At 40.6% G+C, this 24,430-nt stretch overlaps 1 protein-coding gene across 1 annotated transcript in view; it reads right to left on the reverse strand.

Annotated features, from left to right (window-relative positions):
• The window catches only part of FANCD2 (FA complementation group D2), a gene marked incomplete in the record, with an annotated part of 1,113,076 nt that overhangs the window by 217,686 nt on the left and 870,960 nt on the right, over positions 1 to 24,430 (reverse strand). Inside the window, 4 exon segments of the mRNA XM_053689418.1 lie at positions 6,049 to 6,171; positions 19,956 to 20,055; positions 20,142 to 20,269; positions 21,404 to 21,514. Coding sequence (XP_053545393.1) covers positions 6,049 to 6,171; positions 19,956 to 20,055; positions 20,142 to 20,269; positions 21,404 to 21,514 — 462 coding nt within the window.

Genomic DNA, 24,430 nt, shown 5'->3' on the forward strand with positions numbered 1-24,430 from the left:
ATAAATTCTGTTTTCTCCAACATAGGTGTGTCCGGTCCACGGCGTCATCCTTACTTGTGGGAACCAATACCAAAGCTTTAGGACACGGATGAAGGGAGGGCGCAAATCAGGTCACCTAGATGGAAGGCACCACGGCTTGCAAAACCTTTCTCCCAAAAATAGCCTCAGAAGAAGCAAAAGTATCAAATTTGTAAAATTTGGTAAAAGTGTGCAGTGAAGACCAAGTCGCTGCCTTACATATCTGATCAACAGAAGCCTCGTTCTTGAAGGCCCATGTGGAAGCCACAGCCCTAGTGGAATGAGCTGTGATTCTTTCAGGAGGCTGCCGTCCGGCAGTCTCATAAGCCAATCGGATGATGCTTTTAAGCCAAAAAGAGAGAGAGGTAGAAGTTGCTTTTTGACCTCTCCTTTTACCAGAATAAACAACAAACAACAAACAAGGAAGATGTTTGTCTGAAATCCTTTGTAGCCTCTAAATAGAATTTTAGAGCACGAACTACATCCAAATTGTGCAACAAACGTTCCTTCTTTGAAACTGGATTCGGACACAAAGAAGGCACAACTATCTCCTGGTTAATATTTTTGTTAGAAACAACTTTCGGAAGAAAACCAGGTTTAGTACGCAAAACCACCTTATCTGCATGGAACACCAGATAAGGAGGAGAACACTGCAGAGCAGATAACTCTGAAACTCTTCTAGCATAAGAAATTGCAACCAAAAACAAAACTTTCCAAGATAATAACTTAATATCTACGGAATGTAAGGGTTCAAACGGAACCCCTTGAAGAACTGAAAGAACTAAATTGAGACTCCAAGGAGGAGTCAAAGGTTTGTAAACAGGCTTGATTCTAACCAGAGCCTGAACAAAAGCTTGAACATCTGGCACAGCCGCCAGCTTTTTGTGAAGTAAAACAGATAAAGCAGAAATCTGTCCCTTCAAAGAACTTGCAGATAATCCTTTCTCCAAACCCTCTTGTAGAAAGGATAGAATCTTAGGAATTTTTATCCTGTTCCAGATATATTTCTTCCATACTTTATGGTAAATTTTTCTAGTTACAGGCTTTCTAGCCTGAATAAGAGTATCAATGACAGAATCTGAGAACCCACGCTTTGATAAAATCAAGCGTTCAATCTCCAAGCAGTCAGTTGGAGTGAGGCCAGATTCGGATGTTCGAACGGACCTTGAACAAGAAGGTCCCGTCTCAAAGGTAGCTTCCATGGTGGAGCCGATGACATATTCACCAGGTCTGCATACCAAGTTCTGCGTGGCCACGCAGGAGCTATCAAGATCACCGAAGCCCTCTCCTGATTGATCCTGGCTACCAGCCTGGGAATGAGAGGAAACGGTGGGAATACATAAGCTAGGTTGAAGGTCCAGGGCGCTACTAGTGCATCTACTAGAGTCGCCTTGGGATCCCTGGATCTGGACCCGTAGCAAGGAACCTTGAAGTTCTGACGAGACGCCATCAGATCCATGTCTGGAATGCCCCATAATTGAGTTATGTGGGCAAAGATTTCCGGATGGAGTTCCCACTCCCCCGGATGAAATGTCTGACGACTCAGAAAATCCGCTTCCCAATTTTCCACTCCTGGGATGTGGATTGCAGACAAGTGGCAGGAGTGACTCTCCGCCCATTGAATTACTTTGGTCACTTCTTCCATCGCCAGGGAACTCCTTGTTCCCCCCTGATGGTTGATATATGCAACAGTCGTCATGTTGTCTGATTGAAACCTTATGAATTTGGCCTTTGCTAGTTGAGGCCAAGCCTTGAGAGCATTGAATATCGCTCTCAGTTCCAGAATGTTTATCGGGAGAAGAGATTCTTCCCGAGACCATAGACCCTGAGCTTTCAGGGGTTTCCAGACCGTGCCCCAGCCCACCAGACTGGCGTCGGTCGTGACAATGACCCACTCTGGTCTGCGGAAGCTCATCCCTTGAGACAGGTTGTCCAGGGTCAGCCACCAACGGAGTGAATCTCTGGTCCTCTGATCTACTTGGATCGTCGGGGACAAGTCTGTATAATCCCCGTTCCACTGTCTGAGCATGCACAGTTGTAATGGTCTTAGATGAATTCGCGCAAAAGGAACTATGTCCATTGCCGCAACCATCAAACCTATTACTTCCATGCACTGCGCTATGGAAGGAAGAAGAACAGAATGAAGAGCTTAGAAGTTTTGATTTTCTGGCCTCTGTCAGAAAAATCTTCATTTCTAAGGAGTCTATTATTGTTCCCAAGAAGGGAACTCTTGTTGACGGGAATAGAGAACTTTTTTCTACGTTCACTTTCCACCCGTGAGATCTGAGAAAGGCTAGGACAATGTCCGTATGAGCCTTTGCTTGTGGCAGAGACGACGCTTGAATCAGTATGTCGTCCAAGTAAGGTACTACTGCAATGCCCCTTGGCCTTAGCACCGCTAGAAGGGACCCTAGTACCTTTGTGAAAATTCTTGGAGCAGTGGCTAATCCGAATGGAAGTGCCACAAACTGGTAATGCTTGTCCAGAAAGGCGAATCTTAGGAACCGATGATGTTCCTTGTGGATAGGAATATGTAGATACGCATCCTTTAAATCCACCGTGGTCATGAATTGACCTTCCTGGATGGTAGGAAGAATTGTCCGAACGGTTTCCATTTTGAACGATGGAACCCTGAGAAATTTGTTTAGGATCTTGAGATCCAAAATTGGCCTGAATGTTCCCTCTTTTTTGGGAACTATGAACAGATTGGAGTAAAACCCCATCCCTTGTTCTCCTAATGGAACAGGATGAATCACTCCCATTTTTAACAGGTCTTCTACACAATGTAAGAATGCCTGTCTTTTTATTTGGTCTGAAGACAATTGAGACCTGTGGAACCTTCCCCTTGGGGGTAGTTCCTTGAATTCCAGGAGATAACCTTGAGAAACTATTTCTAGCGCCCAAGGATCCTGAACATCTCTTGCCCAAGCCTGAGCGAAGAGAGAGAGTCTGCCCCCCACCAGATCCGGTCCCGGATCGGGGGCCAGCATCTCATGCTGTCTTGGTAGCGGTAGCAGGCTTCTTGGCCTGCTTACCTTTGTTCCAGCCTTGCATCGGTCTCCAGGCTGGCTTGGTTTGAGAAGAATTACCCTCTTGCTTAGAGGATGTAGAATTTGAGGCTGGTCCGTTTCTGCGAAAGGGACGAAAATTTGTTTTATTTTTAGCCTTAAAAGACCTATCCTGAGGAAGGGCGTGGCCCTTTCCCCCAGTGATGTCTGAAATAATCTCTTTCAAGTCAGGGCCAAACAGCGTTTTCCCCTTGAAAGGGATGTTAAGCAATTTGTTCTTGGAGGACACATCCGCTGACCAAGACTTTAGCCAAAGCGCTCTGCGCGCCACAATAGCAAAACCTGAATTTTTCGCCGCTAATCTAGCTAATTGCAAAGTGGCGTCTAAGGTAAAAGAGTTAGCCAATTTAAGTGCTTGAACTCTGTCCATAACCTCCTCATAAGAAGATGCTTTATTGAGCGAATTTTCTAGTTCTTCGAACCAGAAACACGCTGCTGTAGTGACAGGAACAATGCATGAAATTGGTTGTAGAAGGTAACCTTGCTGAACAAACATCTTTTTAAGCAAACCCTCTAATTTTTTATCCATAGGATCTTTGAAAGCACAACTATCTTCTATAGGGATAGTGGTGCGTTTGTTTAGAGTAGAAACCGCCCCCTCGACCTTGGGGACTGTCTGCCATAAGTCCTTCCTGGGGTCGACCATAGGAAATAATTTCTTAAATATAGGGGGAGGGACAAAAGGTATGCCGGGCCTTTCCCATTCTTTATTTACAATGTCCGCCACCCGCTTGGGTATAGGAAAAGCTTCGGGGGGCACCGGGACCTCTAGGAACTTGTCCATCTTACATAATTTCTCTGGAATGACCAAATTGTCACAATCATCCAGAGTAGATAACACCTCCTTAAGCAGAGCGCGGAGATGTTCCAATTTAAATTTGAATGTAATAACGTCAGGTTCAGCTTGTTGAGAAATTTTTCCTGAATCTGAAATTTCTCCCTCAGACAAAACCTCCCTGGCCCCTTCAGACTGGTGTAAGGGCATGTCTGAACCATTATCATCAGCGTCCTCATGCTCTTCAGTATCTAAAACAGAGCAGTCGCGCTTTCGCTGATAAGTGGGCATTTTGGCTAAAATGTTTTTAATAGAATTATCCATTACAGCCGTTAATTGTTGCATAGTAAGGAGGATTGGCACACTAGATGCACTAGGGACCTCCTGAGTGGGCAAGACTGGTGTAGACATAGAAGGAGATGATGCAGTACCATGCTTACTCCCCTCACTTAAGGAATCATTTTGGGCAACATTATTATCAGTGGCATCATTGTCCCTACTTTGTTTGTCACATTCATCACATATATTTAAATGGAGAGGAACCTTGGCTTCCGAACATACAGAACATTGTCTATCTGATAGTTCAGACATGTTAATAGGCATAAACTTGATAACAAAGCACAAAAAACGTTTTAAAATAAAACCGTTACTGTCACTTTAAATTTTAAGCTGAACACACTTTATTACTGAATATGTGCAAAAGTATGAAGGAATTGTTCAATTCACCACAGTGTCTTAAAGCCTTAAAAGTATTGCACACCAAATTTGAAAGCTTTAACTCTTAAAATAACGGAACCGGAGCCGTTTTTACATTTAACCCCTATACAGTCCCTGGTATCTGCTTTGCTGAGACCCAACCAAGCCCAGAGGGGAATACGATACCAAATGATGCCTTCAATAAGCTTTTTCAGTGGATCTGAGCTCCTCACACATGCATCTGCATGCCTTGCTTCTCAAAAACAACTGCGCATTAGTGAGGCAAATGAGGCTCTGCCTATGACTAGAAAAGGCCCCCAGTGAAAAAGGTGTCCAATACAGTGCCTGCCGTTTTTTTAACAGAATTCCCAAGATTAAAATAACTCTTCAAAGTTATAAACCATTAAATATGCTTATAAAGTAATCGTTTTAGCCCAGAAAAATGTCTACCAGTCTTTAAAGCCCTTGTGAAGCCCTTTATTCTTATATTTAAAATTAAGAAAATGGCTTACCGGATCCCATAGGGAAAATGACAGCTTCCAGCATTACCAAGTCTTGTTAGAAATGTGTCATACCTCAAGCAGCAAAAGTCTGCTCACTGTTTCCCCCAACTGAAGTTAATTCATCTCAACAGTCCTGTGTGGAAACAGCCATCGATTTTAGTAACGGTTGCTAAAATCATTTTCCTCTTACAAACAGAAATCTTCATCTCTTTTCTGTTTCAGAGTAAATAGTACATACCAGCACTATTTTAAAATAACAAACTCTTGATTGAAGAATAAAAACTACATTTAAACACCAAAAAACTCTTAGCCATCTCCGTGGAGATGTTGCCTGTGCAACGGCAAAGAGAATGACGGGGAAGGCGGAGCCTAGGAGGGATCATGTGACCAGCTTTGCTGGGCTCTTTGCCATTTCCTGTTGGGGAAGAGAATATCCCACAAGTAAGGATGACGCCGTGGACCGGACACACCTATGTTGGAGAAAGTATTGTCCATATCAACTCAAATGTGACGAAAGACAGTTCATAAGGAAAAATTGTCAAACAATATCTTGTGTTGCAGTGGGATATTACAGCGTTCAACAAACATTATCAATAAGATTTAGAACAGAGGTTTTTACAATCCCAAATTACTCAACGTGTCTTTCTTTGAGTATACACTCTCAATCTAGGACACTTTAACTGATTGGTCACTGCTGGGTGTTTATATATATATATATACACACAATATATACAGTGTGTGTGTGTGTGTGTATATATATATATATATATATATATAAATATACACACACAGTGTGTGTGTGTATATATATATATATATATATATATATATCACAATATTCTGATAACAGGCTGTGAGGATGCTGCATGCTCATAGAAATAAACTGGAAATGTCACGTCACAAGTGTCCCTGGAAAAAAGGGGTGGGAATTAGAGAAATGTTTTTGTAATTAGAGACCGTATGTATTTTCACAATGTGAGGATGTTACCTGGTTAATGTAGGGTAGGTAGAGGATGCACCATCTTTAGCTGCATTCATGAGCTCAGGCACACCCACTCCAGAGATTTCTTCCACGGCTTTCAAGACATCTTCAGTGTTCTCCAGGTAAGTGCTGAAATACAGGAGTATGCAACAGGAAGATGCAAATGTTATATAGAGCCATGGCATTGCTCATAAATATTTCCCAACATTGTTTAGCTTTACTGGAAAGCACACACAATTGGTTAGGCATTCTGATGCTCTAATTTGTTAGAACTTAACATTTTTGCCTTATTGATTAATATGTTTTATGCTTTAGTGCATGCAAAAAAGGGTTAAACACTTTGGTAAAGCCCTGCTCGTGAGCTGCAATGTGTTGTTCATGAGACTGCAGCTCCTGAATTAGCTTACAAGAGGGACTTAACCCCTTTGGAGGGGTTTTAAACACTTCATTATCTGGGCTCAGTAACACAGAAAGGAAACATTACAGCATGTCATTTTTGCATTAGATTGATCCTGTAAGCATTGTGTTTTATAGAACTTTTCATGAGAATAAATTACTAATATGTGATCAAGTTTGTTACAGCAAAAAAACATAATTTATGTAAGAACTTACCTGATAAATTAATTTCTTTCATATTGGCAAGAGTCCATGAGCTAGTGACGTATGGGATATACAATCCTACCAGGAGCGGCAAAGTTTCCCAAACCTCAAAATGCCTATAAATACACCCCTCACCACACCCACAATTCAGTTTAACGAATTAGCCAAGTAGTGGGGTGATAGAAAAAGGAGTAAAAAGCATAAAAAAAGGAACTGGAATATAATTGTACTTTATACAAAAAAACATAACTATGATAAAAAGGGTGGGTCTCATGGACTCTTGCCAATATGAAAGAAATGCATTTATCAGGTAAGTTCGTCTTTCATGTAATTGGCAAGAGACCATGAGCTAGTGACGTATGGGATAGTAATATCCAAGATGTGGAACTCCACAGAAGTCACTAGAGAGGGAGGGATAAAAATAAAAACAGCCGTTTTCCTCTGAAAAAATTAAATCCACATCCAAAAAAATAAGTTTTTCTCATAACTGAAAAGAAAAAACTTAAAACATAAGCAGAGGAATCAAACTGAAACAGCTGCCTGAAGAAATTTTCTACCAAAAACTGCTTCCGAAGAGGCAAATACATAAAAACGGTAGAATTTAGTAAATGTGTGCAAAGAAGACCAGGTTGCTGCTTTGCAAATCTGATCAACTGAAGCTTCATTCTTAAAGGGACACTGAACCCAAAGTTAAGCAACTTTCTAATTCACTCCTATTATCAAATTTTCTTCATTCTCTTAGTATGTTTATTTGAAAAGCAAGAATGTAAGTTTAGATGCCGGCCCATTTTTGGTGAACAAACGGTTATCCTTGCTGATTGGACAACAACAATAAAGTACTGTCCATGGTCCTGAACCAAACATTTGCTTGCTCCTTAGCTTAGATGCCTTCTTTTTCAAATAAAGATAGCAAGAGATCAAAGAAAATTTGATAATAGGAGTAAATTAGAAAGTTGCTTAAAATTGCATGCTCTATCTGAATCACAAAAGAAAAAATTTGGTTCAGTGTCCCTTTAAAAGCCCACAAAGTGTAAACTGATCTAGTAGAATGAGCTGTGATTCTCTGAGGCGGGACTTGACCCGACTCCAAATAAGCTTGATGAATGAAAAGCTTTAACCTGGATGCCAAGGAAATAGCAGAAGCTTTCCAGGACCATAAAAGACAACAAATAGACTAGAAGTCTTCCTGAAATCTTTAGTAGCTTCAACATAATATTTCAAAGCTCTTACAACATCCAGAGAATGTAAGGATCTCTCTAAAGAATTCTTAGGATTAGGACACAAAAAGAGGGAACAACAATTTCCATATTAATGTTGTTAGAATTCACAACTTTAGGTAAGTCCGCAAAACTGCCTTATCCTGATGGAAAATCAGAAAAGTAGACTCACAAGAAAGAGCAGATCATTTAGAAACTCTTCTAGCAGAAGAGATAGCCAAAAGGAACAACAATTTCCAAGAAAGTAGTTTAATATCAAAAGCATGCATAAGCTCAAAAGGAGGAGACTGTAAAGCCTTTAAAACCAAAATAAGACTCCAAGGAGGAGAGATTGATTCAATGACAGGCTTGATATGGAAAAAAGCCTGCACAAAAAAGTGAATATCAGGAAGCTTAGCAATCTTTTTGTGAAATGAAACAGAAAGAGCAGAGATTTGTCCCTTCAAGGAACTTGCAGACAAACCTTTATCCAAACCATCCTGAAGAAACTGTAAAATTCTAGGAATTCTAAAAGAATACTAGGAGAATTTATGAGAAGAACACCATGAAATATAAGTCTTCCAAACTTGATAATAAATCTTCCTATAAACAGATTTACGAGCCTGTAACATAGTATCAATCACTGAGTCAGAGAAACCTCTATGACTAAGCGTTCAATTTCCATACCTTCAAATTTAACAATTTGAGATCCTGATGGAAAAACGGTCCTTGAGACAGATGGCCAAGGTTGGCAACTACAGGGAGTGCAGAATTATTAGGCAAGTTGTATTTTTGAGGATTAATTTTATTATTGAACAACAACCATGTTCTCAATGAACACAAAAAACTCAATATCAAAGCTGAATATTTTTGGAAGTAGTTTTTAGTTTGTTTTTAGTTTTAGCTATTTTAGGGGGATATCTGTGTGTGCAGGTAACTATTACTGTGCATAATTATTAGGCAACTTAACAAAAAACAAATATATACCCATTTCAATTATTTATTTTTACCAGTGAAACCAATATAACATCTCAACATTCACAAATATACATTTCTGACATTCAAAAACAAATCAGTGACCAATATAGCCACCTTTCTTTGCAAGGACACTCAAAAGCCTGCCATCCATGGATTCTGTCAGTGTTTTGATCTGTTCACCATCAACATTGCGTGCAGCAGCAACCACAGCCTCCCAGACACTGTTCAGAGAGGTGTACTGTTTTCCCTCCTTGTAAATCTCACATTTGATGATGGACCACAGGTTCTCAATGGGGTTCAGATCAGGTGAACAAGGAGGCCATGTCATTAGATTTTCTTCTTTTATACCCTTTCTTGCCAGCCACGCTGTGGAGTACTTGGACGCGTGTGATGGAGCATTGTCCTGCATGAAAATCATGTTTTTCTTGAAGGATGCAGACTTCTTCCTGTACCACTGCTTGAAGAAGGTGTCTTCCAGAAACTGGCAGTAGGACTGGGAGTTGAGCTTGACTCCATCCTCAACCCGAAAAGGCCCCACAAGCTCATCTTTGATGATACCAGCCCAAACCAGTACTCCACCTCCACCTTGCTGGCGTCTGAGTCGGACTGGAGCTCTCTGCCCTTTACCAATCCAGCCACGGGCCCATCCATCTGGCCCATCAAGACTCACTCTCATTTCATCAGTCCATAAAACCTTAGAAAAATCAGTCTTGAGATATTTCTTGGCCCAGTCTTGACGTTTCAGCTTGTGTGTCTTGTTCAGTGGTGGTCGTCTTTCAGCCTTTCTTACCTTGGCCATGTCTCTGAGTATTGCACACCTTGTGCTTTTGGGCACTCCAGTGACGTTGCAGCTCTGAAATATGGCCAAACTGGTGGCAAGTGGCATCTTGGCAGCTGCACGCTTGACTTTTCTCAGTTCATGGGCAGTTATTTTGCGCCTTGGTTTTTCCACACGCTTCTTGCGACCCTGTTGACTATTTTGAATGAAACGCTTGATTGTTCGATGATCACGCTTCAGAAGCTTTGCAATTTTAAGAGTGCTGCATCCCTCTGCAAGATATCTCACTATTTTTGACTTTTCTGAGCCTGTCAAGTCCTTCTTTTGACCCATTTTGCCAAAGGAAAGGAAGTTGCCTAATAATTATGCACACAGAGATGCACATCACCTAATATGCTTAATTGGTAGTAGGCTTTCGAGCCTATACAGCTTGGAGTAAGACAACATGCATAAAGAGGATGATGTAGTCAAAATACTCATTTGCCTAATAATTCTGCACTCCCTGTAGATATCCGGACAAGATCAGCATACCAGAACCTGTGAGGCCATGCTGGTGCTACCAGAAACACAAACAATTGATTTATGATGATCTTGGAGATCACCCTATGAAGAAGAACTAGAGGTAGGAAGATATAAGCAGGTTGGTAAAACCAAGGAACTGCTAATGCATACACCGACTCCGCCTGAGGATCCCTGGACAAGTACCTGGGAAGTTTCTTGTTTAGATGAGAAGCAATCAGATCTATTTCTGGAAGACCCCAAATCTGAACAATCTGAATGAAAAATCACATCTGGATGGAGAGACCACTCCCTCGGATGTAAAGTTTGTTGGCTGAGATAATCTGCTTCCCAATTGTCTACACCTGGGATATGTACCACAGAAATTAGACAAGAGCTGGATTACGCCCAATAAAGTATCCAAGATACTTCTTTCATAGCTAGGGGACTGTGAGTCCCACCCTGATGATTGACATATGTCACAGTTGTGATATTGTCTGTCTGAAAACAAATGCATATTTCCCTCTTCAACAAAGGCCAAACCTGAAGAGCCCTGAAAATAGCACGGAGTTCTAAAATATTGATTGGTAACCTCGCCTCTTGAGATTTCTAAACCCCTTGTGCTGTCAGAGATCTCCCGACAGCTCCCCAACCTGAAAGACTTGCATCTGTTGTGATCACAGTCCAGGTTGGACGAACAAAAGAGGCCCCTTTAACTATACGATGATGATCTAACCACCAAGTCAGAGAGTCGAACATTGGGATTTAAGGATATTAACTGAGAAATCCTTGTATAATCCCTGCACCATTGATTCTGCATACAAAGCTGAAGAGGTCTCATATGAAAACGAGCAAAGGGGATCGCGTCCGATGCTGCAGTCATGAGACCTAAAACTTTCATGCACATAGCCACTGAAGGTAATAATTGAGACTGAATGTTTCGACAAGCTGAAACCAATTTTATTTGTCTCTTGTCTGTTAGAGACAGAGTCATGGACACTGAATGTATCTGGAAACCTAAAAATGTGACCCTTGTCTGAGAAATCAAGGAATTTTTTGGTAAATTGATCCTCCAACCATGTCTTTGAAGAAACAACACTAGTTGATTTGTGTGAAATTCGGCAGAATGTAAAGACTGAGCTAGTACCAAGATATTGTCCAAATAAGGCAACACCGCAATACCCTGTTCTCTGATTACAAAGAGTAGGGCACCGAGAACCTTTGAAAAAATTCTTGGAGCTGTCGCTAGGCCAAATGGAAGAGCGACAAATTGGTAATGCTTGTCTAGAAAAGAGAATCTCAGAACTCGATAGTGATCTGAATGTATATGAAGATATGCATCCTGTAAGTCTATTGTGGACATATAATGAACTTGCTGAACAAAAGGCAGAATAGTCTTGGCACTCTTACAAAACGATTCAAAATTTTCAGATCCAGAACTGGCCTGAATAAATCATCTTTTTTGGGACAATGAAAGGGTTTGAATAGAACCCCAGACCCTGTTCCTGAAACGGAATTATTACACCTAAAAGCTCTAGATCTGAAACACACTTCAGAAAAGCCTGAGCCTTCACTGGATTTGCTGGAACGTGTGAGAGAAAAAATCTTCTCACAGGAGGTCTTACTCTGAAACCTATTCGATACCCTTGAGAGACAATACTCTGAATCCATTTATTTTGGATAGAATCTGCCCAAATGTTTTGGAAATTTTTTAATATGCCCCCCCACCAGCTGAGCTGGAATGAGGGCCGCACCTTCATGCAGACTTGGAATCTGGCTTTATGTTTCTTAAAGACTTGGATTTATTCCAACTTGAAGGTTTCCAATTGGAACCAGATTTTTGGGGGGAAGGATTGGCTTTCTGTTCCTTATTCTGTCGAAAATAACGAAAACAATTAGAAGCTTTAGATTTACCCTTAGATCTTTTATCCTGAGGTAAAAAAACTCCCTTCCCCCAGTGACAGTTGAAATAATTGAATCCAACTGAGAACCAAATAAATTGTGATCTTGGAAAGAAAGATAGTAATCTAGACTTAGATACCATGTCAGCATTCCAATATTTGAGCCACAAAGCTCTTTTAGCTAAAGACATAGATTTAACATCAATATTGATATCAAAAATAGCATCACAGATAAAATGATTAGCATGTTGAAGCAAGCGAACAATGCTAGACAAATCAGGATCTGTTTCCTGTTGCGCTAAGCTTTCCAACCAAAAAGTTGATGCAGCTGCAACACCAGCCATGGATATAGCAGGCCTAAGAATGTAGCCAGAAAATAAAACATAATTTATGCTTACCTGATAAATTCCTTTCTTCTGTAGTGTGATCAGTCCACGGGTCATCATTACTTCTGGGATATTAACTGCTCCCCTACAGGAAGTGCAAGAGGATTCACCCAGCAGAGCTGCATATAGCTCCTCCCCTCTACGTCACTCCCAGTCATTCGACCAAGGACCAACGAGAAAGGAAAAGCCAAGGGTGAAGTGGTGACTGGAGTATAAATTAAAAAATATTTACCTGCCTTAAAAACAGGGCGGGCCGTGGACTGATCACACTACAGAAGAAAGGAATTTATCAGGTAAGCATAAATTATGTTTTCTTCTGTTAAGTGTGATCAGTCCACGGGTCATCATTACTTCTGGGATACCAATACCAAAGCAAAAGTACACGGATGACGGGAGGGATAGGCAGACTCTTTATACAGAAGGAACCACTGCCTGAAGAACCTTTCTCCCAAAAATAGCCTCCGATGAAGCAAAGGTGTCAAATTTGTAAAATTTGTAAAAAGTATGAAGCGAAGACCAAGTTGCAGCCTTGCAAATCTGTTCAACAGAGGCCTCATTCTTGAAGGCCCAAGTGGAAGCCACAGCTCTAGTAGAATGAGCTGTAATTCTTTCAGGGGGCTGCTGTCCAGCAGTCTCATAAGCTAAACGAATTATGCTACGAAGCCAAAAAGAAAGAGAGGTAGCGGAAGCTTTTTGACCTCTCCTCTGCCCAGAGTAAATGACAAACAGAGAAGACGTTTGTCGGAATTCCTTAGTTGCCTGCAAGTAAAATTTTAGAGCCCGGACTACATCCAGGTTGTGCAGTAGACGTTCCTTCTTTGAAGAAGGATTTGGGCATAAAGAAGGAACAACAATCTCTTGATTGATATTCCTGTTAGTAACTACCTTAGGTAAGAACCCAGGTTTAGTACGCAGGACTACCTTATCCGAATGAAAAATCAAATAAGGAGAATCACAATGTAAGGCTGATAATTCAGAGACTCTTCGAGCCGAGGAAATAGCCATTAAAAATAGAACTTTCCAAGATAACAACTTTATATCAATGGAATGAAGGGGTTCAAACGGAACGCCCTGTAAAACATTAAGAACAAGGTTTAAACTCCATGGTGGAGCAACAGTTTTAAACACAGGCTTAATCCTGGCCAAAGCCTGACAAAAAGCCTGGACGTCAGGAACTTCTGACAGACGTTTGTGTAACAGAATGGACAGAGCTGAGATCTGTCCCTTTAATGAACTAGCAGAAAAACCCTTTTCTAAACCTTCTTGTAGAAAAGACAATATCCTAGGAATCCTAACCTTACTCCAAGAGTAACCTTTGGATTCACACCAATGTAGGTATTTACGCCATATCTTATGGTAAATCTTTCTGGTAACAGGTTTCCTAGTCTGTATTAAGGTACTAATAACTGACCCAGAAAACCCACGTCTTGATAAAATTAAGCGTTCAATTTCCAAGCAGTCAGCTTCAGAGAAGTTAGATTTTGATGTTTGAAGGGACCCTGTATCAGAAGGTCCTGTTTCAGAGGTAGAGACCAAGGCGGACAGGATGACATGTCCACCAGGTCTGCATACCAAGTCCTGCGTGGCCACGCAGGTGCTATTAGAATCACTGATGCTCTCTCTTGTTTGATTCTGGCTATCAATCGAGGAAGCAACGGGAAGGGTGGAAACACGTAAGCCATCCTGAAGTCCCAAGGTGCTGTCAGAGCATCTATCAGGACTGCTCCTGGATCCCTGGATCTGGACCCGTAACGAGGAAGCTTGGCGTTCTGTCGAGACGCCATGAGATCTATCTCTGGTTTGCCCCAACGTCGAAGTATTTGGGCAAAGACCTCCGGATGAAGTTCCCACTCCCCCGGATGAAAAGTCTGACGACTTAAGAAATCCGCCTCCCAGTTCTCCACTCCCGGGATGTGGATTGCTGACAGGTGGCAAGAGTGAGACTCTGCCCAGCGAATTATCTTTGATACTTCCATCATAGCTAGGGAGCTTCTTGTCCCTCCCTGATGGTTGATGTAAGCTACAGTCGTGATGTTGTCTGACTGAAACCTGATGAACCCCCGAGTTGTCAACTGGGGCCAAGCCAGGAGGGCATTGAGAACTGCTCTCAATTCCAGAATGTTTATTGGCAGGAGACTCTCCTCCTGACTCCATAGTCCCTGAGCCTTCAGGGAATTCCCACAAACTGGTAATGCCTGTCTAGGAAGGCAAACCTTAGGTACCGGTAATGATCTTTGTGAATCGGTATGTGCAGGTAAGCATCTTTTAAATCTACAGTGGTCATGTACTGACCCTCTTGGATCATAGGTAAAATTGTCCGAATAGTCTCCATCTTGAACGATGGAACTCTTAGGAATTTGTTTAGGATCTTTAAGTCCAGGATTGGTCTGAAAGTTCCCTCTTTTTTGGGAACCACAAACAGATTTGAGTAAAACCCCTGTCCCTGTTCCGATCGTGGAACTGGATGGATTACTCCCATTAACAAGAGCTCTTGTACGCAGCGTAGAAAAGCCTCTTTCTTTGTCTGGATTGTTGACAATCTTGACAGATGAAATCTCTCTCTTGGAGGAGAGTATTTGAAGTCCAGAAGGTATCCCTGAGATATTATCTCTAGCGCCCAGGGATCCTGAACATCTCTTGCCCAAGCCTGGGCGAAGAGAGAAAGTCTGCCCCCCACTAGATCCGATCCCGGATCGGGGGCCCTCAATTCATGCTGTTTTGGGGGCAGCAGCAGGTTTCCTAGTCTGCTTGCCCTTGTTCCAGGACTGGTTAGGTTTCCAGCCTTGTCTGTAGCGAGCAACAGCTCCTTCCTGTTTTGGTGCAGAGGAAGTTGATGCTGCTCCTGCTTTGAAATTACGAAAGGAACGAAAACTAGACTGTCTAGTCTTGGCTTTGGCTTTGTCCTGAGGCAGGGCATGGCCTTTACCTCCTGTAATGTCAGCGATAATCTCTTTCAACCCGGGCCCGAATAAGGTCTGCCCTTTGAAAGGTATATTAAGCAATTTAGACTTAGAAGTAACATCAGCTGACCAGGATTTTAGCCACAGCGCCCTGCGTGCCTGAATGGCGAATCCTGAATTCTTCGCCGTAAGTTTAGTAAGATGTACTACGGCCTCCGAAATGAATGAATTAGCTAGTTTAAGGACTCTAAGCCTGTCCGTAATGTCGTCCAGAGTAGCTGAACCAATGTTCTCTTCCAGAGACTCAATCCAGAATGCCGCTGCAGCCGTGATCGGCGCAATGCATGCAAGGGGTTGCAATATAAAACCTTGTTGAACAAACATTTTCTTAAGGTAACCCTCTAACTTTTTATCCATTGGATCTGAAAAAGCACAGCTATCCTCCACCGGGATAGTGGTACGCTTAGCTAAAGTAGAAACTGCTCCCTCCACCTTAGAGACCGTTTGCCATAAGTCCCTTGTGGTGGCGTCTATTGGAAACATTTTTCTAAATATCGGAGGGGGTGAGAACGGCACACCGGGTCTATCCCACTCCTTAGTAACAATTTCAGTAAGTCTCTTAGGTATAGGAAAAACCTCAGTACTCGTCGGTACCGCAAAATATTTATCCAACCTACACATTTTCTCTGGTATTGCAACTGTGTTACAATCATTCAGAGCCGCTAACACCTCCCCTAGTAATACACGGAGGTTTTCCAGTTTAAATTTAAAATTTGAAATATCTGAATCCAGTCTGTTTGGATCAGAACCGTCACCCACAGAATGAAGTTCTCCGTCCTCATGTTCTGCCACCTGTGACGCAGTGTCTGACATGGCCCTAATATTATCAGCGCACTCTGTTCTCACCCCAGAGTGATCACGCTTACCTTTTAGTTCTGGTAATTTAGCCAAAACTTCAGTCATAACAGTAGCCATATCCTGTAATGTGATTTGTAATGGCCGCCCAGCTGTACTCGGCGCTACAATATCACGCACCTCCCTCTGAGCGGGAGATGTAGGTACTGACACGTGAGGCGAGTTAGTCGGCATAACTCTCCCCTCGTTGTTTGGTGAAATTTGTTCAATTTGTACAGATTGATTTTTATTTAAAGTAGCATCAATACAGTTAGTACATAAATTTCTATTGGGCTCCACTTTGGCATTGCAACAAATGACACAGGTATCATCTTCTGAATCAGACATGTTTAACACACTAGCAAATAAACTTGCAACTTGGAAATACAATTCAAATAGAATAATATTAAAACGTACTGTGCCTTTAAGAAGCACAGAAGATCTATGACAGTTAAAAATTAATAAATTGAAACAGTTATAGCCTCAATCCTTGTAAACAACACAACTTTAGCAAAGGTTTAATCCCATTAGCAAAGATAACAATTTCTGAAAGCAGGAAACAAATTACAGAATAAAAGTTTTTATTTCAGTCAAACTATAATTCTCACAGCTCTGCTGAGAGAAATTACCTCCCTCAAAATAAGTTTTGAAGACCCCTGAGCTCTGTAGAGATGAACCAGATCATGCAGGGAATACAATGAGTTGCTGACTGAAATATTTGATGCATAGTAAAAGCGCCCCTCCCCCACACACACAGCAGTGAGGGAGAACAGAAACTGACAGAAAAAACAGATTTAAGCAACTGCCAAGTGGAAAAATGGTGCCCAAACATTTATTCACTCAGTACCTCAGCAAATGAAAACGATTTTACATTCCAGCAAAAACGTTAAACATAATCTCTAGTTATTAAACAGCTTTATGTCTTTCTTACAGTGTAATTCTAGTGAAGTACCATTCTCCCAGAATACTGAAGTGTAAAGTATACATACATGACATTATATCGGTATGGCAGGATTTTCTCATCAATTCCATTGTCAGAAAATAAAAACTGCTACATACCTCTATGCAGATTCATCTGCCCGCTGTCCCCTGATCTGAAGTTTACCTCACTCCTCAGATGGCCGAGAACAGCAATATGATCTTAACTACTCCGGCTAAAATCATAGCAAAACTCTGGTAGATTCTTCCTCAAACTCTGCCAGAGAGGTAATAACACACTCCGGTGCTATTTTAAGATAACAAACTTTTGATTGAAGATATAAAACTAAGTATAATCACCATAGTCCTCTCACATGACCTATCTAGTTGCTGGGTGCAAGAGAATGACTGGGAGTGACGTAGAGGGGAGGAGCTATATGCAGCTCTGCTGGGTGAATCCTCTTGCACTTCCTGTAGGGGAGCAGTTAATATCCCAGAAGTAATGATGACCCGTGGACTGATCACACTTAACAGAAGAAATAAGCTTTTCTTTCCATCCAACCTAACTGCTGGCAAAGGATTCAACTTTTTAAACCTAGAAGAAGGAATAAAAGAAGTACCAGGCCTATTCCATTCCTTTGAAATCATATCAGAAACAGCATCAGGAAGTGGATAAACCTCTGGAGTAACCACAGGAGGTTTATAAACAGAATTTAAACGTTTACTAGTTTTAGTATCAAGAGGACTTGTTTCCTCAATATCCAAAGTAATCAACACCTCTTAACAAGGAACGAATATACTCCATCTTAAAGAGATAAGTAGATTTGTCAGTGTCAATCTGTGAGGTAGGATCTTCTGAACCAGATAGATTCTCATCAGAGGAGGATAATTCAGTATGTTGTCGGTCATTTGACATTTCAAACTTTATGAGAAGTTTTAAAAGACCTTTTACGTTTATTAGAAGGCGGAATAGCAGACAAAGTTTTCTGAATCGCATCAGCAATAAAATCTTTTATATTCACAGGGATATGATGTACATTAGATGTTGAAGGAACAACAGGCATTGTACTAGTACTGATGGATACATTCTCTGCATGTAAAAGCTTATCATGACAACTGTTAAATACTACAGCTGGAGATATAATCTCCGCTAACTTAAAACAGATACACTTAGCTTTTGGTAGAACGGTTATCAGGGTTCCAACAGTGGTTTCTGAGACAGGATCAGATTGAGACACCTTGCAAATGTAAGAGAAAAAAACAACATATAAAGCAAAATGATCAATTTCCTTATATGGCAGTTTCAGGAATGGGAAAAAAATGCAAACAGTATAGCCCTCTGAGCATAAAAAAAGCAAGAGGAATATAGGAAGTGGGGTTTAAATAATTAAATTATTTGGCGCCAAGTATGACGCGCAACGCAAAATGAATTTTTTTTGTCGCTAACAACATCCAGGAAATGATGCAACTTGCATCATGGCAGATGCAACCTTATTCAAGGAAACCTGGTGTCAACTAAGACGACAGAAATGACGAATTTGCATCACCGAACGTATCTTCGCGCTAAAAAAATTCTCGCGCCAAGAATGACGCAATAAATATCAGCATTTTGCAACCTCGCGAGCCTAATTTTGCCCGCGAAAATTAATGAAAAAGCAGTCAATTTGAAGAAAAGACTATACCCCAGGTAAGAAAAAATAACTTCCTAAATATGTTTCCCAATTTTGAAACCGATAGTCTGTAAAAGGAAATATACATAAACCTGACTCATGGCAAATATAAGTACAATACATATATTTAAAACTTTATATTAATACATAAAGTGCCAAACCATAGCTGAGAGTGTTTTAAAGGGGCAGTCTAGTCAATTTTGCTTTGTTCTCTTGGTATTCTTAGTTGAAAGCTTAACCTAGGAGGTTCATATGCTAATTTCTTAGACCTTGAAGGCCACCTCTTTTCTGAATGCATTTTAACAGTTTTTCACCACTAGAGGGTGTTAGTTCATGTGTTTCATATAGATAAAACTGTGCTCATGCATGTGAAGTTATCTGGGATTCAGCACTGATTGGCTAAACTGCAAGCCTGTCAAAAGAAATGAAATAAAGGGGCAGTTTGCAGAGGCTTAGATACAAGATAATCACAGAGGTAAAAAGTATATAAATATATCTGTGTTGGTTATGCAAAACTGGGGAATGGGTTATAAAGGGATTATTTATCTTTTAAAACAATAAAAACTCTGGTGTAGACTGTCCCTTTAAGTAATGAAAACATACTTACCGAAAGACACCCATCCACATATAACAGATAGTCAAATCAGTACTGAAAAAGTATCAGTAGAGGTAATGGAATATGAGAGTATATTGTTGATCTGAAAAACGAGGTGGAAGATGAATCTCTACGACCCATAACAAAGAACCTTTGAAAAGATTTCCCGTGAGGAAAACCATTGAATCTTTCACTCTCTTCACATCCCTCTGACAAGCACTGTACTCTGAGAGGAATGGGGTGTCAAAATGCTGAGAAGCGCATAACACAGAAGAAAATCAAGCACAAACTTACTTCACCACCTCCATAGGAGGCAAAGTTTGTAAAACTGAATTGTGGGTTTGGGGAGGGGTGTATTTATAGGCATTTTGAGGTTTGGGAAACTTTGCCCCTCCTGGTAGGATTGTATATCCCATACGTCACTAGCTCATGGACTTTTGCCATTTACATGAAAGAAAGTAAAAGTGCAAACTTTCTACTGATCTATATTGTAGGTTTAAGCAAAAAATTAACTAGTGTCTGGGATCTTTATAAAGAGCCTGATCACTTTGCCTTACTGCCCCATATGGTAAGAAAGGTCCTATGTCTTTTTGTCTCACCAGAGAAGGCTCTGCAGGGTTTCATTGTATTTGATTCCCTTCTCACGCTCTCCATTAGGCTGAATCCAGGACTGACACAAAAACCGTTTCACCAGAGAAGCTATGGTAGTGAGACATAGAGCAGGATAATGACACATGAGAGAGAAACAATAAAATAATGGTGTAAAATAAAGAGACAGTAGGTACCTATCTTCTCCTTATATAGTGACATGTTTGCCTTCTCTGCAAGGACGGTGAGCAACTGAGTGAGACACAGAGCGGAGCAGCAGGTGGGGACGCTACTGTGTAGGTTCTGCAGGTAGTTGAAGCTTTGACTGTAAAGAAATAACGATTTATGGAATGTCATATGTATAATTAAAAGCTATATATTAAAGCAACACCAACCTACTGATTAATATATAGCTGTTTATTTATTAGAAACATAGAATTTGACAGTAGATAAGAACCAAAAGGCCCATCAAGTCTACCCATATTGCATGCTACTGTTTTCTTATGATAACCTTATGCATGTCCCATCAAGGCTACCCATATTATATGTTACTGATTTCTTAGGATAGCCTTATACATGTCCCATCAAGGCTACCAGTGGCGTCACTAGGGTTGGTGTCACCCGGTGCGGTAAGTCATGGTGTCACCCCCCCCCCCACAAGAAAGCAGACACACACAAAAACACAGGCAAACACACATAAAAACATACTCAGATGCACACACAAACACTCTGAAACACACTCACAAAAACACACACACAAAAACACTGAGACACACAAAAACTCAGACACACACACATACAAAATATGTAAACTGCACTGCATTAATTATGAAGCTCATGCCTAGAGCTGCTCCCTGGCTCAGCAGAACATCAAATGAAAGATAAACAGAGCACTCTAAAATAAATCACTGAAGAAAAGGTTTAGGCGCACAAACTATGAAAATTCTGCTCTCTGACTCTGTTCCAAGTCTGTCAGTGCACAGCCCTGGGCCGCATGTCACTGAGCAGTGAGCACAGATAGGCAGGCAGGTTTAGGCTAGCAGCGCAACTTTGCAAGCCCCACGGCACACCCACAACATTCATAGTGAAATTGGGCAGGGGAGGAGCAAAGTACAAACAAGCAAAAGCAGCCGGGAAAACTATTTGTTGAAATTGCAGCACTGGCTCAAGGGGCAAAAAAATTGTGTGTCTACAACTTCCCCAGTCCCACTAATGTTCACAAATGCCAGCCTCTAATAAAATAATCTATGCATCTCAACATTGTATTTCTTTGACGCCACTGAAGGCTACCCATATTATATGTTACTGTTTTCTTAGGATAGCCTTATGCATGTCTCAGGCATTTTTTTTATTATTATTTTACAGTCCCAGTCTTTATCACCTCTATTTTGAATAAAAAAAAAAAAAAAAAAAAAAAAAAAAAAAAAAAAAAAACGCCACCAAAAAACCCCCCAAAAACCTGATTAGTTCCTCCAGGGCAGACTCTGCATCCGTATCCTTTAATCTTCCTGCCAAAACCTTGAGTGCAGACTTCAACATCTTGCGGTTTTCATGAAGTGAAAAACCGTTCCTAAATAAAAAAAATAAGTGGCACATAATTTCTGCATTTTTCATACTTCTCTTGTACACAACTCATCCCTAGGGACAGATTTTCATTGACTGATAAAGGAAACTCAGACAGCTCAAAAACAAAACCACTTATATATATATATATTTTTTTTTTAAAAAGCATTAAAGAAATACATCTGGCTTCTATATATTCCTTTAATACTGATATGATTTTTGAAGCACAGAATTGAACACAGGATAAAAAGGGTTTGTGGTTAAATACGTATGATCTATAAAAATATTTTAGTACTTAGATATATATATATATATATATATATATATATATATATATATATATATATATATATATATATATATATATATAGAAGCGGAGACAACTGTAATTAAGACATCTAAGTAGTTTTTCTTTGCGGCATTGTGAGGAGCATCACTGTCTACCTATAACACAGTGGGAGTTCTGCTTATTGCCCAGTGAGCAGTCAGTTCTTAAAGGGACCTTATAGATACACTATTCAGGTGTAAAAAGAAAAACAATTTATGTAAGAACTTACCTGATAAATTCATTTCTTTCATATTAGCAAGAGTCCATGAGCTAGTGACGTATGGGATATACATTCCTACCAGGAGGGGCAAAGTTTCCCAAACCTCAAAATGCCTATAAATACACCCCTCACCACACCCACAATTCAGATTAACGAATAGCCAAGAAGTGGGGTGATAAGAAAGGAGCGAAAGCATTAAAAATAAGGAATTGGAATAATTGTGCTTTATACAAAAAAATCATAACCAGCACAAAAAGGGTGGGCCTCATGGACTCTTGTTAATATGAAAGAAATGAATTTATCAGGTAAGTTCTTACATAAATTATGTTTTCTTTCATGTAATTAGCAAGAGTCCATGAGCTAGTGACGTATGGGATAGCAGATACCCAAGATGTGGAACTTCCACGCAAGAGTCACTAGAGAGGGAGGGACAAAATAATGACAGGCAATTCCGCTGAAAAAATAATCCACAACCCAAATCAAAAGTTTTAATCTTATAATGAAAAAAACTGAAATTATAAGCAGAAGAATCAAACTGAAACAGCTGCCTGAAGTACTTTTCTACCAAAAACTGCTTCAGAAGAAGAGAAAACATCAAAATGGTAGAATTTAGTAAAAGTATGCAAAGAAGACCAAGTTGCTGCTTTGCAAATCTGATCAACAGAAGCTTCATTCCTAAAAGCTCAGGAAGTAGAAACTGACCTAGTAGAATGAGCCGTAATCCTTTGAGGCGGGGACTTACCCGACTCCACATAAGCATGATGAATCAAAGACTTTAACCAAGACGCCAATGAAATGGCAGAAGCTTTCTGACCTTTCCTGGAACCAGAAAAGATAACAAATAGACTAGAAGTCTTTCTAAAATCTTTAGTAGCTTCAACATAATATTTCAAAGCTCTTACTACATCCAAAGAATGTAAAGATTTCTCCAGAGAATTCTTAGGATTAGGACACAATGAAGGGACAACAATTTCTCTACTAATGTTGTTAGAATTCACAACCTTAGGTAAAAATTGAAATGAAGTCCGCAACACCGCCTTATCCTGATGAAAAATCAGAAAAGGAGATTCACAAGAAAGAGCAGATAACTCAGAAACTCTTCTAGCAGAAGAGATGGCCAAAAGGAACAAAACTTTCCAAGAAAGTAATTTAATATCCAGAGAATGCATAGGTTCAAACGGAGGAGCCTGTAAAGCCCTCAGAACCAAATTAAGATTCCAAGGAGGAGAGATTGACTTAATGACAGGTTTGATACGAACCAAAGCCTGTACAAAACAATGAATATCAGGAAGATTAGCAATCTTTCTGTGAAAAAGAACAGAAAGAGCAGAGATTTGTCCTTTCAAAGAACTTGCAGATAAACCCTTATCTAAACCATCCTGAAGAAACTGTAAAATTCTAGGAATTCGAAAAGAATGCCAGGAGAATTTATGAGAAGAACACCAAGAGATGTAAGTCTTCCAGACTCGATAATAAATCTTCCTAGACACAGATTTACGAGCCTGTAACATAGTATTAATCACTGAGTCAGAGAAACCTCTATGACTAAGAATCAAGCGTTTAATTTCCATACCTTCAAATTTAATGATTTGAGATCCTGATGGAAAAATGGGCCTTGAGATAGAAGGTCTGGTCTTAACGGAAGTGTCCAAGGTTGGCAACTGGCCATCCGAATGAGATCCGCATACCAAAACCTGTGAGGCCATGCTGGAGCCACCAGCAGTACAAACGAACGTTCCATTAGAATTTTGGAAATCACTTTTGGAAGAAGAACTAGAGGCGGAAAGATATAAGCAGGATGATAATTCCAAGGAAGCGACAACGCGTCCACTGCTTCCGCCTGAGGATCCCTGGATCTGGACAGATACCTGGGAAGTTTCTTGTTTAGATGAGAGGCCATCAAATCTATTTCTGGAAGTCCCCAGATTTGAACAATCTGAAGAAATACCTCTGGGTAAAGAGACCATTCGCCCGGATGTAACGTCTGGCGACTGAGATAATCCGCTTCCCAATTGTCTACACCTGGGATGTGAACCGCAGAAATTAGACAGGAGCTGGATTCCGCCCAAGCAAATATCCGAGATACTTCTTTCATAGCTTGAGGACTGTGAGTCCCACCCTGATGATTGACATACGCCACGGTTGTGACATTGTCTGTCTGAAAACAAACGGTTCTCTCATCAGTAGAAGCCAAAACTGAAGAGCTCTGAGAATCGCACGGAGTTCCAAAATATTGATTGGTAATCTCACCTCTTGAGATTTCCAAACCCCTGCACTGTCAGAGATCCCCAGACAGCTCCCCAACCTGAAAGACTCGCATCTGTTGTGATCACAGTCCAGGTTGGACGAACAAGAGAGGCCCCTTGAACTAAACA

Source organism: Bombina bombina, chromosome 7 (genome assembly GCF_027579735.1).
Source record: "Bombina bombina isolate aBomBom1 chromosome 7, aBomBom1.pri, whole genome shotgun sequence".
In the NCBI taxonomy this organism is placed as follows: Eukaryota; Metazoa; Chordata; class Amphibia; order Anura; family Bombinatoridae; genus Bombina; species Bombina bombina.